The following is a 14,262-nucleotide window of genomic DNA, read 5'->3' as shown; positions in this document are numbered from 1 at the left end:
AGTTGATTCATTCAGATCCCTAGCAAATACTACGGAAACTCAATGATTTCCTTATTCACCAAATAGTTAAATTGCCATTAAGATGAGCCAGACTAGGTGCTCATCAGCATTTGGTCTGTCGTCTGAGATCTTCCCTAACAATTTCAAAAGACCTGGACTTTCATGAAGATAAGAGGGAGAGAAGACTATACAGAGTTGGTCTAAATATTGCAGAAGCTCATAGGTGATTTGCTGAATTGCTTAAATTTAATCAAGTATTTTGCATTGTTTAGACAATAAGCCAAACTATTAAATCCAATCATTTAATTTTCAAAAATATTTAAAATCATTTGTTTTTCCTATATCCACCCTTGTTTAATTAACCTCATCACCTCAAATTTCTCAAATCTTTTTCTTATCCATACAGTCAGAATACTACATATTAAAAGCAGCATATATGCATACGCACATCTCTTGGATGCATAAAGGGAAGGAATAAACATCATTGATATAAAAAAATCACCCAAATGCTTAATTTTATCCTAAACTTTGTTCTACATAAAGATCATCTCTGTCACTTACTTAGAGCTGAATCCTCTCCAGGTAGTCATTTAGAGTAGGGTGCATCATTCAACAGTAGAGATGGGCAGACAAAATTTAGTGAAATGAAAACTCACCAGCAAACTATAAGAACTTTATGTAACCAAGAAAGGGATAGAGAATGAACAGAGACTTCTCAGAGAGAAGATGATATCTTAATAGAAGAGAAAATGATTAAGTTTAGTAGATTTAATGTCTCCAGTTCATGATGAGAGAGAAAAAACACAAACTGATTCACAGTCATGGGTATCCACAACAAGAAAACTTTCAAGCCCACCTGTGTGCCCAAGTGTCCTCTTCATCTTACCCTTGAAGCTGCAGCACACAGAGCTTTTAAATTTGGACTGTGAACTTGAATTTACTGAATTATTGACTAGAGGTGTCTTTAGCAACTGATGATGGAGTTAGCATAAAGAGAGATGTGCAACAAATTGTTAAGAGCAATTTCATAATATTTCTCTTAATAGTTGCAGAACAAAGTATTGTTTTTAAAAATTGCCACCCCAAAATCCCTGATACATTTTGAATTGCCAGGACAAATCAAACAAATTCTCCAGCATTCTAGAGAAGTATGTTAACTCTTGCCTCCTATCTTTACAAGAAAATATTTAGAAATCAAAGAGAGACAATTGTGAAAAAGTAAAAAGGCAGGGAGAAAGCAGCTGACCATTAAAGAATGCTGAATTATCTCTGGATGCTCTGCATTCGCGTTCCCTGGTGTGATGGGAGCACTCTTGGTGAGAAGAGGCAAGAGTTTAAATAGTTTTCTGAGAAGGCCATGAGGTAAAGTGCTCTTGGAAAGAATAGATCTCCCCCTGCAGATCTCAATAGACTTCAGCGAGACAGATTTGTCACAGCTAATTAGAAGTGTATTCATGAGGTGGAAGAAAGGGAGCCCTAAAGTCACATGGGCTTTGAGAAAAGTGTTTCCACCCCTGGTATCCAAAGTGCAAGACCCTGATTTTCTGAGAGTTTCATCAGAAATTTCCCCTAACGGCTATTCCTCCCAGAGAAATGTGGGAACTAATGTGAAAAGTCATAAAAAAGATGAAAAGTAGCCCAAATATTGTTATTTATTTTAGCATTTTATTGGTAATCTAATAATTATTTTATCTGAGCATTAAGGCAATACATACACTGAGGAAAATATGAAAAAGTTTAAAAATTTAGAAGTGCCCATAATACTCAGAGATAGTCACCAAAAACATATCATATTGATGGTTATCCTTACAAAATTACATTCCTACTGCATGTTTACATACATAGATACATATATAAAGTATATACTTACATATGTAGCATTTACATACTAACACATATATGTGTGCATACATGTGTGTACTTAGATATGATTTGACAATTTTTATTTTTCATGAACTACTTAATAAGAAGTGTCCCTAATGTGAAATATTCTTCCAAATGTAATGTTCAATATTCACAGGGTATTCTACCGCATAAATATGCTTGATTTTATTTAATAAATGCTTAATTTTCAATGCACACATTGTTTTAATTATGGCGATAATAAATCGTGATGATGAACATCCTTATACTTAATTTTGAATGTGTTTCCTTCATAAATGTTTCTTCCATTGGAATTATTTAATCAATCTGCATAAACATTTTTAAAGTTTTGTTTTTATTAAGTTACATTCTTAAAACATTATCAGTTTACTTTCCCACTGTCTGACAGTTCCCATTTCACTGATGTATCCTTACAACTCTCTCTCTCTAAATGTAAGTAAATACACACTAAATGAATAAACACACACACACACGTCTGGTATCTCCAGCCTAAGATGACCGAATTTAGTTGATTTTTCTTTCTAATGAGGTTGAAACTTCTTGAATGTGTTGGTATTTATTCTTTTCTAAATTGTATACTCATTTCATTTGCCCTTATTTGAACTTAAGAAAATCTCATTTACAATTGCATCAAAAAGAATAAAATATCTAGGAGTAAATTTAACCAAAGAGATGAAAGATTTCTACACTGAAAACCATAAGCTATTACTGAAAGAAATTAAGGAAGACAGAAATAAACAGTAAAATCAACTGTGCTCACGAATTAGAAAAAAGAACATTTTTAAAATGTCCATTCTACCAAAAGGTATATTATTTTTTAACTTATTTAACATTCTATTTGCATATTAAAGTAAAATATGTCTGCCATATACGTCTCAATAGTGTTTGCATTTTCTTGTGTTGTTTTTGTATTTCATTTTGTTCATAGCTTTTTTATAGGAATTTTTTTTAAATTTATGGAATAAAAAACATCAACATTACTTCTGTAGTTTCTTCTAGTGATTCTATGTTTAGAAAATTCTCTAATAGCTTAAAACCAAAAATATTTTTACTTTAGTTAGTTTTTATTTTTGCTTTTTTTCCTTTAACTCTTTAAAGTCTGGAATTTTGGAGTGTGAATATGAAGCAATGATTTACTCTATTCTCGCTGAATAATGATTTCATTATCCTAACACCAATTACTAACAAAGTATTCATTTACCCAACGAGTTTTGATATCACTTTTTTCATCTATTAAATTTTTACATTTATCAGAACTCTGTCTAATGTTGTCTACTGATTCTTCTAACTCTTAAAACTGTACTTCACCATTTGGATTATTTTAAGATGTTATTTGTTATTTATGTATGTTAAATAAAATAGTCTTTTATCTTTCTTTTTTTTCGAACAATTTTATAAATATTTGCCCATTAATTTAGGAAAGAAAATCAACTCTAGAACTGCATTGTCATGTTTCAAAAACAACAGTGACAAAACATTTTATAGTTCTTATTGAAATAACATTAGCCTTATCATTTATTTGAGGAGTATTGACATCTGTATAAAATTAATCCTCTCATCTAGGAGTACACTTGACCCTTTGATTTAGTTAGGTTTTCAGTTAACCTCCTTTGTTAAGAGTTATGATTTGTGTGTGGTGTGTGAATATTTATTTGTGTGTGTGTTCTGTATATTTCTGCGGATTTCACATTATACGTATTTCCCTATATTTCTCATTAAATTTATTCCTATTTTATTTGCTATTGATTTTTCAACTTTTTGATATTTGTCAGTATTTATTTCTGGCAAACTAGAGGGTTGTTGGTTAAATTAATTTTTAATCTTCCTAACATTTAGACCCTAATTAGTAAAAAACTTTGTAAAAGATCACATTGTGTTTACTTTTCACAGTCATCAAATGCACAAAATAAACATTTAATATGCTTTATTCGAAAACATAGAGGTTTATTTTTCATTTACATTATATTGTTTAGAATTTTCAAAACTATGTCAATCAGTTTGGTGGAAATGGGCCTTCTTTACTTGTTTTTTACTTTAATAATAACACAAACATTACTTCATAATTATGCCTGGATTTTTCCTTAGTTTGAGTCAGATACAGTTTATCATGCTGAGGAATTATCTTTCTATAGTTAGTATCATCTAAGATTGTCTATCAACAATAATTGCTAGATTTAATTACTTGCCAACCATTCTTTACAACTTCTGTGTGTGTGTGTGTGTGTGTGTATCTGAGTCTGAGAGACGTCATTACTATTTTAATGTTTTCAATAGTTGTTGAGGGTGCTTATTAGCAAGGAACGGGTAAGTAAATAACCATGTTTGAAGTAGGAAGCTTGAATTTTGTGACAACACTTCTGTTGACAGCAAACTGTGTAAGTCGGTATGGCTGTCTGGGACCCTGGTTCCTGACCTCTGCAATGATCATTTTGAACAAGAGCAGTAGTCGCAAATACATGGCATTTGTGTCTGGAGCCTTATGCCCTGGGGCCCATCCCCAGGAACCAACTTCAGAAAGTTCTCACTACAGCAATCCAGAAGCCTTTGGAGGTCATTGAAATTGGCACATGCCATGAACTCAGTGGTCAGCCATTGGCGAGATATCCTTTAGGATCACTCACTCCCTTAAATTCTTTTCCTGTATGAAGGATTCCGCACATTTCCTTTGGGCATCATTTACAGAGTGCCTGCTGCTTGTCAGGCCCTTGGGTAGATCTTGGGAGACCACCAGCTCCCTGCCCCACCACAGTCCCCAGTACACCTGTGCTCCTTCCTATGGATAGTCCTGTGGTTCTTGGGTGGAACCACTGACTTCTTGGGAACACCAATTCCTGTCACAAAGAACTTTAACTACTACACATAACTGCACTTTTTTCTTTTCAGCATAGCATGTGTTCATGACATTCTAATTATCAGAGTAGAGACCAAAACTTAAAAACTTAGTTGCTGAAAGGGCCTGTACTCTACTCAAATTGTTGGCAAGTTTATTTTTTCCTGGGGGAAACAGCAATTATATCTGTGGGGATATTTCCCATTTCACTTATAGAGAAACTGAGGCAAAGGAAGCAGAGTCATTTATTTATTTATTTATTTTGTGAGGAAGATCAACCCTGAGCTAACATTGATGCTAATCCTCCTCTTTTTGCTGAGGAAGACCAGCTCTGAGCTAACATCTATTGCCAATCCTCCTCCTTTCTTTTCCCCAAAGCCCCAGTAGATAGTTGTATGTCATAGTTGCACAACCTTCTAGTTGCTGTTTGTGGGACATGGCCTCAGCATGGCCGGAGAAGTGGTGCGTCGGTGCGCGCCTGGGATCTGAACCTGGGCTGCCAGTAGTGGAGTGCACGCACTTAACCGCTAAGCCATGGGGCCGGCCCAGCAGCAGAGTCATTTAAATGACAGAGTGACTGGCAGAGCTAAGAACCAAATTGATCACGTTTCCAGTCATTGCTAATTCCTCTGTGAACGCAAGTTACACATTTTCCTTGTTCATTTCCACCAGAGGAAGCACAAGTTCTTAAGGTGTTTTCTGTGGCTTCTGGCACTGATATTCAATTTGATTTTCTTGCAGACATGACCGAATGACTCACAGGTGGAGGGCTTGGCTTCACTTTTCATCAAAGGACCTCAAAGTTTTCCACTATCTCTGCACAGTAATGTTTTTCTGAACTACATAACCCTTTTAGTGTGTATGAGACTTATAATGAATGATAAAATATCCTCTGAGAAGAAAACCATTCCACTCAGTCTAGTGAGAGTGTTCTCTGCAGTAGCAGCCTTCTTTTGCAAGGCTGTTGATTCCTACTGTGGGGGAGTATGCAGGGCACAGGGAAATTTAGACCACTTATTCCCCCTCCACAAACAGATTGTACATTACCAGTACCTTATTATATATGCATGAAGACCAGGGACTGCTGACTTGGAATGTGAATTGCCAAGGAGATGCTACCTTATGCTCAGGGTGTGAAACTAATTAATATTTGGTCTAGGTTCTTCTAATTAACTTTCCTTTCCAAAAAATACTAGCCTCATTGCTTTCCCACCTCCAAAATACACATAGCCAAATCCCCAAAACAAGGCCGATGAAATTAACAAGATTTTTTCATTTAATGCCCTGCCACCACCCTACTTATACAAACTCCACAATTCTTTGGTGACAGCTTCTAATGATTTCTTGAATGAAACATAGTATCAGAGGATTATGTGGTTTTTAGAAATATTTTTTATTAATAAAGTTTCTATTTTAGAACAGTTTTTGGTTTAAAGAAAATTTAGCAGATAGTACAGAGAGTTATCATATACTCTTCTTTCTCCTATAGTTAACATTTTACCTTTGCATGGGGCATTTGTTACAATTGATGAACTGGTTTTCATACATTATTAGTAACTACAACCCATAGTTTACATTGATTCACTCTGTTTCATAAGTTGTGACAAATGCATAATGTCATGTAAATTCCACTACAGCATCATACAGAAGAGTTTCACTGTGTTAAACATCCTCTGTGTTCTGCTTGTTCACCTCTTTCTCCTCCCAACCCCTGGCAACAACTGATCTTTTTATTGTCTTCATAGATTTGCTTTTTCCAGATCTCATATAGCTGGAATCATATAGTATGTAGCCTTTTTAGTCTTCTTTCTCTTAGTACTATATGTGGAAGATTTCTCCATGTCTTTTCATGGCTTGATAGCTCAGCTCTTTCTATTGATTGTTGTATAATATTCCACTATATGGATGTACCACAGCTTATTTTTCCCTTCGCCTACTGAAGGATGTTGATTAGTTCTAAGTTTTAGGTGATTATGCTGTAAATATTCACATCCAGCTATTTTTGTAAATGTAAGTTTCCAAATCAGTAGGGTAAATCTCAAGAAGCACAACTGCGAGATCATAAGTTATGACTATGTTTAGCTTTGTAACAAAGTGTCAAACTGTCTTCCAGAGTGGTTGTACCATTTTGTATTCCCATCAGCAATGAATAACAGTTCCTGTATTTCACCAGCATTTAGTATTGCTAGTATTTTGAATTGTAGCCATTCTAATAGGTGTTAGTGCTATCTCATTTTTGTTTTAATTGCTAAATTTTTAAAGTATGTATTATTTATTCTTTTGCTAATTTTCCTAATAAAATTTATTTTCAATCCCTGTACTTGGAATATTATTTTTACCCATTATCAATTCTCCATACATAAGTGTAATTAAAAAGAGAGCATGCTTATGTGTGTGACAGATAGAGAGGAAAAGGAAAATGGGGGAAATAAAAAAAAGAACAGCATGAATATTATGAGAATGAAAAGCAATTACATTTATTAGGAATAGCTAAAATAAAAATAATGACTAGTATTCATTACTTTTATCATATTTAATCATTAAAATCTTATAAGAAAAAACATACATTAACTCAAATTTCACAGAAGAGGAAACTGGGCCTCAGCCACCTCACGTGATGGACAGAAGTTCTTGAAAAGTAGAGCTGAAATGGATGCCAAGTTCTCAGGGTCAGTCCTCTCATTCTCCTCTGTTTTATTTATTGTTTCTTGTACCCCACCATCTTCTGGGTTGGAAATGCTCCCTCCTATCTCCTGGCATGTGGTGCATTCCAAGCCAGCCTCTCGTAGAGAGCCTCAAAGAGGCTGCACCTGGTATGCACTGCTAACCCAGCTGACTGAGACGGGAGCAGGTCTACCTTCCTGATTAACTAGTCAGTTCAACCCACGGCGTTCCAATATGAATTGTTTCATTTGGTTAAAGATTTTGTCTACCACCCAGCAGCTTTTTCAGGGCATAGGAGACTTGGCTGTGTCAGCAGTAAAACTGCTGAACCCGGCCAGGATTTTGTCAAACTGGTGAGATCACAAAGCCTGGTACAGCACCATGTAGAGGTGGTCCATGGGGCCCGGGACATGATCCAGGTTTTTAAAACTGAGTCTATGATTTAGGCTAAAACTTAGATTCTCTGCTTATCAGGATCCTAAAAAGAAATTATACCAAATAATTTTCAGCTCCATTTCTCAACTGAAAAGCTAGTTCTTTCCTTCTCATTTTGTAATGCTATTCAATGCAAAGCCCTGTGATTTAGAGAAGGAAAAAATGTGCTGCCTACTGTTGCTTTGGAAGAAAAAGGTTGATAGAAATATCCATACCACCACTAACATGTAGAGAAGGATTACAGAAATCTAATAATCCTAATTAATTGGAGAAGTAGCTGAAAAGTGCTTACTAAATTTATGAATTAATAGAGCACTTCTTCATTGCCTACCTTTCACTGTGTCTTCTGATGTAATGGTTATTGACCACATAACAAATACAATATCATAGAATCCTTCCCCTGTAGGGGATTAGTCTTTGCATTTCTTCAAAAACACATGATTCATTTTTTTCCAATTTCAAATTTTGATAAAGGGGGAATGTTTTCAGTTGTTATTCAAAGAAAAGATATCTGCATTTTCTAAATCCCGGTGTGACTCTATGTAAATATTCCCTTGGAATATTTATGACACTTTAGTCTCTTTCAAATTCTTTCAAATGTCCACACACCTAGCTCTTCCATAAACTCCATCAATGGATCAGTTAAACAATATAATCAAAATCACCAGTTCATATGAGGCCACCGAAGGTGGGCAGAGTATGTAATATTAACCAGAGATTTTGGGACATTAATACACATGAATTACTATCAGAGAAGTGGTATGAGAGAAGAATTGGAATGAATGGACACAAAGAAGGAATAAATACCAGTGGCATTTACAGCATTATTCATGTGTAAATGTTACAAAGAGTTCAGATTTTGACAAAAGTACTACTGATACACATTTTGAGATAGGTGGCTTTCAGTTGCTGCAAGTATTATCTGTATTACCCATGATAATCTAGCATGGGTACCTATACATCCTGGAGCAGGGATGGAGTATTTAGACCGTCAGAATTCTTCCATTGTCACATCACGTGTCCCTTGATATCTTGCCAAAACCCTCTTCAAGGCCTCTGTTACATCTGTGTTTCTCAGACTGTAGATGAGAGGGTTTAATAAGGCAGTGAAGATGGTGTAAAAGGCAGAGAAGACCTTGTCTTTGGTTGGTGTGTGGTAGGATTGGAGAAGCATATATGTGTAAAGGGCAGCCCTGTAAAACAACATCACCACCATTATGTATAATGAGCAGGTGGTAAAGGCCTTCTTCTTCCCTTTTGCTGATGATGGTGCTCAGGGCAAGTTACCCCAGGAAGCACCACTCTGGTATGCGGATTATTTCGAGCTGAAGACAATAAAGACTCAGAAAACTCAGGAGGAATATTTGAGTTTCCCCTCCCACACTGCCTAGAGAATTTGGAACGAGGGATCTCTTTCAGGAAGGAGTTATTATCATGATGGCTGTAATGATAGTGTAAAATGGATGTTACAATAGGACAGGCACTAAGCCCCTTTTATCAAAAACTCTATCTCTCCCTGACCACATTATCTATAGATGACCCTGAAAAGAATTGTCAGACAAACATTTGCATTTCTATCTCCGTGTGAGTTGTCTTCTTGCCCTCTGGAGTCCCAGACCATTACCCACCCACCAACCCTTTCCCCCCCTTTAGCTACAATACTTAAGCAAGCAGCTTAGACAGAGGCACGAGTTGCTCATTTCTGAGTTTCTTCCATGTATACATGCTACTAAACTTGGTATTATTTTCTCCTGCTAACCTGCTACACTATCATTACAGTCTGGTTAATTATTTGGCCAGCCATAAGAACTTTAATGGAAAGGGCAGAGGGGGATTCTCCCTCTCTCCTCACTCTGTCTTCATCTGTTGCACCATGATGAGAGTCTGGGAATAGGAAGCAATCACCACAGAGAAAGGGATTAACAGCATTATGACACAGAAAGTGAACATCACGATTTCATAGGTGGCTTTGTCACCACAGGTTAGCCTCAGCATGGTGGGAGCCTCACAGAAGAAGTGGTTTCTCTTGTGGGAGGCACAGAAAGGGAGACTCATGGTTATAGGGGTAAGGAGGAAGCTGTCCAAAGCACCGCCGAACCAAGAGCTGGCCAAGATCATCCAAAAGACCCGATGACTCATGAGGACAGGATAGTGGAGAGGGTTGCAGATCACCCTGTAGCAGTCATAGGCCATCAGTCCCAGCAGGAAGAAATCAACTCCAACAAAGCCCACGTAGAGAAAGTACTGGGCTGTACAGGAGATAAAGGAGATGGTCTTCTTGCACGTGAGATAAATCGAGCAGCATCTTGGGCACAATGGTGGAAACGTACATCATGTCGATGAAGGAGAAGTGGCTGAGCAGGAAATACATGGGAATGTGGAGGTGAATGTCTATGTGGAATAGAAAGATCGTGACCCCATTAGCTACCATGGTCATAAAGATGATGCCACAAATGATGCTGAATAGGAAGCCTGAGGCTTTATTGTGATTAAAGAGCCCTGTGAGGGTGAAGTCACTGGCAAAGGTCTTATCGTCTCCATCCATGCTGTTGACTTATACCTGGAGGCATAATAAGACAAGTATGGGGTTAATGAAAATTGTAGTAGATAAAATGAATTATTATTATTATTATTTTTGTGAGGAAGATCAGCCCTGAGATAACATCCATGCCAATCCTCCTCTTTTTGCTGAGGAAGACCGGCCCTGAGCTAACATCTATTGCCAATCCTCCTCCTTTTTTTCCCCTTCTTCTTCCCAAAGCTCCAGTAGATAGTTGTATGTCATAGTTGCACATCCTGCTAGTTGCTGTATGTGGGACGCCACCTCAGCATGGCTGGACAGGCAGTGTGTCAGTGCGCACCTGGGATGCAAACCTGGGCTGCCAGTAGCGAAGCACGCACATTTAACTGCTAAGCCACAGGGCCGGCCTCTAAAATGACTTATTTAAAAAATGTCTTAAAAATTATTTATATAACTAATATCAAGTATTTTTGTGTGTGGGGGGGCAGATTTGCAGCTTCTTCTTTCTTGGCTGTTGAAGAGCAATTCCAAAGTTAGGACCCCATGGTGTGAAGATGAATGGACATTTAGCAATTGGTGCTTGGTTTAAGGGAGTTTAGCTATTATTGCAGAACATCTGGGTCCAAGAGAGAGAATTATTCATCTGGAGTTAGATCCATTTATTTAAAATGTGCGTACAACTGCAAAACAATTGATTCAATCAATTCAAATAAACAAACAATTCAGTAAGATGTTTTATTGAACTGGGAATTTTTGTGACAATTTTAAAACTTATCAGCCTTATCTAGGAATAAGAAAGTTGTAGATACAGTTGAAAATTATAATGACCTGTAGTGAATTGGATCACAGCATCATCTGTCTCATCCCTGATCATCCTTATTTGTTCTTTCACTCATTTGTTGACTTCTCAATCATTCACACACCAACTTTTATTTATAGGATGCTATCTGTGCAGTGTTCTAAGCTCTGAGGATACTGTTGTAAACAAAAGGAGAGATGTCTCATGTGGCTTATGGCTCTAGTTGTGGGAGAAAGAAAGTAAACGAGTAAAGTATGAGGAAGGTTCTGGATAATACTAATAAATGCTATGAGGAAAAGTTTAACATGGATAATAAAAGATGACAAAGAGCAACCATGTGAAGATTTGGGGAAGGGTGTTCCTGTAGAATGAATAGCAAATTTAATGTCCCTAAAGCAGAAATGAATTTGTTATATTTGGGATAGTTCAGGCAGAGCATTGTGAATGAGGGGTGCAGTGAGGTGTCGGAGACTAGATTTTAAGGCATGTGGAGCAAAGTAACAAGGTCAAAATTATTTTCTAAATATTATCAGTAGAATTGAGGTGTAGTTGATAACTTGTAACAGTTTGTTTAACATTTAAACATATATTCATTCTGATTTTTTTAGTTTCCCTTTTGTTCATTTAGACCAATCATTCTTTTCCCTTGGTTTTGCCTTGTTGTGGGCTTTGAAGGCTTTTCAAGAGGAGAACTTCCATCCAGGTTAGTCTGGGGAGGTCCAGGTTTCGTCTTCTGTCCCAGGGTCCCATCTGCTTTAGCATGTGTTCCACCTCATTTCACTCTCAATAAAATCCTAATTTGGTTTGTCATAACCCTAGACACGGTGCCTGAACAAAATGTCTGAAGCATGCATAGGTTAGAGGGCAATAGGAAATCCTGCAAAGTCTTAGGCCGTGGAGGGGTGTCTACACTATGCATAGTGCATCTGCATCATGAATATATATGAAAATAAACGAATCATTTCCAAAAATTCCTCATTAGTTTTACCATTCTTCAAAGGCCAAATATATATTTTGAATTATTGGACATAATATTAACCATTGCATGCATTGAAAGAAACAGGTAATGTGGTCATAAACGCATGGAATTGGCAGCCATTTTTCTGGTCTAGGAACAGCATTTTGGAGTGGTGGGGGGTCTCTATGGTGCCAGTTCTCTTATCTATAATTAAGGATATCAGCACAGTGAATCGGAGATCCGATTTAAGAAAGTGGAAAATATGCAGACTCAAGGGAAAATGCAAGCTAATTAGAAATCTAATCTTTTTCGTTCTAAGTTTATTCTGAAGTTTCAACAAAAATCAAAACATAATTCTGGTCTTGCTTGCCAGCTCAGGAAAGGCTGAATGGATTGGGTGGTTAGGAGAGGGGATGGTGGCCTCTTTGGCCCTTTTCATCCACAGGGGGCTCTTCCAGAACTGGGTACCACCTGGTCTAAGGAGGTCCTAGTGATGATCTGCAGAATAAGAGGCCCACAGCAAAGCCAAGGAAAGCCCATGATGCTAGGAAACTCTTCGGAAGAGGATAAACATGCCCTAGGTCAGTGCACTGCGCCATGGAAGAGAAAGAGGGGGTTACTCATGACGATTAAAAGCGTGGTATTAGGGTGGAAAGCCACAGGAGAGGCAGGAAAGAACTGTGCTGCGGATGTGAAATTGCATCACGAGCCTGGAGAATAAAACTTGAGTAGCTCTCCAGGAATGTAGGACAGAGATTAAATGATAAGAAACAAAGTGATACATACAGAATAATAATAATACAAAAGCAAGCTATAATTAATCAGTGGCTTTTAAAATAGTCATTCCACTGTAAGACAACTATTAATAAGAAACTGAAGAGAAGAAAACTTTTCTGAAAAGAATAAAAAGACTTAATATATGGATAAGTTTTATTTAGTAAATTGATACATACACTTAGGTATGTCCTGGAAAATTTTTGAAGTAAAAGCTCTATGAAAGAAAGGAAAGGAGGAAAGAAAGAAGGAAGGAAGGGAGAAAGAGAGGAAAGAGAATGAAGGAGTGAAGAAGGAAAAAACATCTAGAAGCATGCAGACAGAATAAAAAAAGGGAAAAAGTCACCTACAACAGAATGAAATTCAGACTGGGCACAAACAACTTCTTGATATTCATAAAATCCAAATAAAAGTGAAGAAATGTCTAAATAGAAGATATATAATGCTAGGGATAAAAGTAAGTGCTCCAGAGCCAGAATTGTCTGGTGTGCATGTGTTTTCTAAAACACTGAAAAATGTGAAAGAAAAAATACATAATATAACAGTGTAGGAGATTAAAAAAAAAAGCATATAATGAGATTACATAGAAAAAAGCTATGTTAATTTAGTGACAACATTAATTTAGTAACAACATTATCCCCTTTAAAGTGTAGGTTCACTCCTTAAGAAAGTGAATCAGAAAAGATACAAAGCAGAAAAGATAGACACAAGAGGCAAAGAAAAGAGTGACTTATTAAGGCAATATTATAAATGAAGCAAGGAAATAATTTTATCATTCAAATTTTAGATGGAAGTCCTTTCTGTGCTTAATATATTCAGTTAGCTTCCAAATAACTATATTTCTTTTTTATCATTATATATATGTATTTATTTATTTTTATAGTTTTTTTTAAATTGAGGGGACATTGGTTTATAACATTATATAAATTTCAGGTGTACATCCTTCTATTTTGATTTCTGTATAGATTACATCATGTTCACCACCCAAAGACTAACTACAGTCCATCACCACAAACGTGCCTAATCAACCCTTATGGTCCCCTCCCTCCCCCTTTCCCTCTGGTAACCACCAAGACAATCTCTGTCTCTATGTGATTGTTGGTTGTTGTTTTTATCTTCTATTTGTGAGTGAGATCATATGTTATTTGACTTTCTCCCTCTGACTTATTTCACTTAGCATAATACCCTCAAGCTCCACCCATGTTGTCACAAATGGCTGGATTTCAGCATTTCTTATGGCTGAGTAGTATTCCATTGTGTATTTATACCATATCTTCTTTATTCATTTGTCCCTTCATGAGTACCTAGGTTGCTTCTAAGCCTTGGCTATTGTAAATAATGCTGCAATGAACATTGGGGTGCACATATCTTTACGCATTCATATTTTCATGTTCTTT

The 14,262-nt window shown here is 36.6% G+C and overlaps 1 protein-coding gene across 1 annotated transcript; it reads right to left on the bottom strand.

The window, feature by feature from the left end:
• Nucleotides 1–7,164: 7,164 nt before the first annotated feature.
• LOC101394214 (olfactory receptor 2T6-like) lies at nucleotides 7,165–10,366 on the bottom strand. Its single transcript, XM_087424941.1, is given in 3 exon segments — nucleotides 7,165–9,080; nucleotides 9,674–10,105; nucleotides 10,107–10,366. Coding segments are annotated over 3 exon segments (960 nt in total). The 5' UTR covers nucleotides 10,359–10,366; the 3' UTR covers nucleotides 7,165–8,804.
• Between the last annotated feature and the right edge of the window lie 3,896 nt (nucleotides 10,367–14,262).

Source organism: Ceratotherium simum, chromosome 37, assembly GCF_057802395.1.
Source record: "Ceratotherium simum simum isolate JZ-2026a chromosome 37, ASM5780239v1, whole genome shotgun sequence".
Classification (NCBI taxonomy): Eukaryota; Metazoa; Chordata; class Mammalia; order Perissodactyla; family Rhinocerotidae; genus Ceratotherium; species Ceratotherium simum.
Note: the sequence above shows the minus strand (reverse complement) of the source record. Positions and strands in the feature narration are given on the sequence as shown.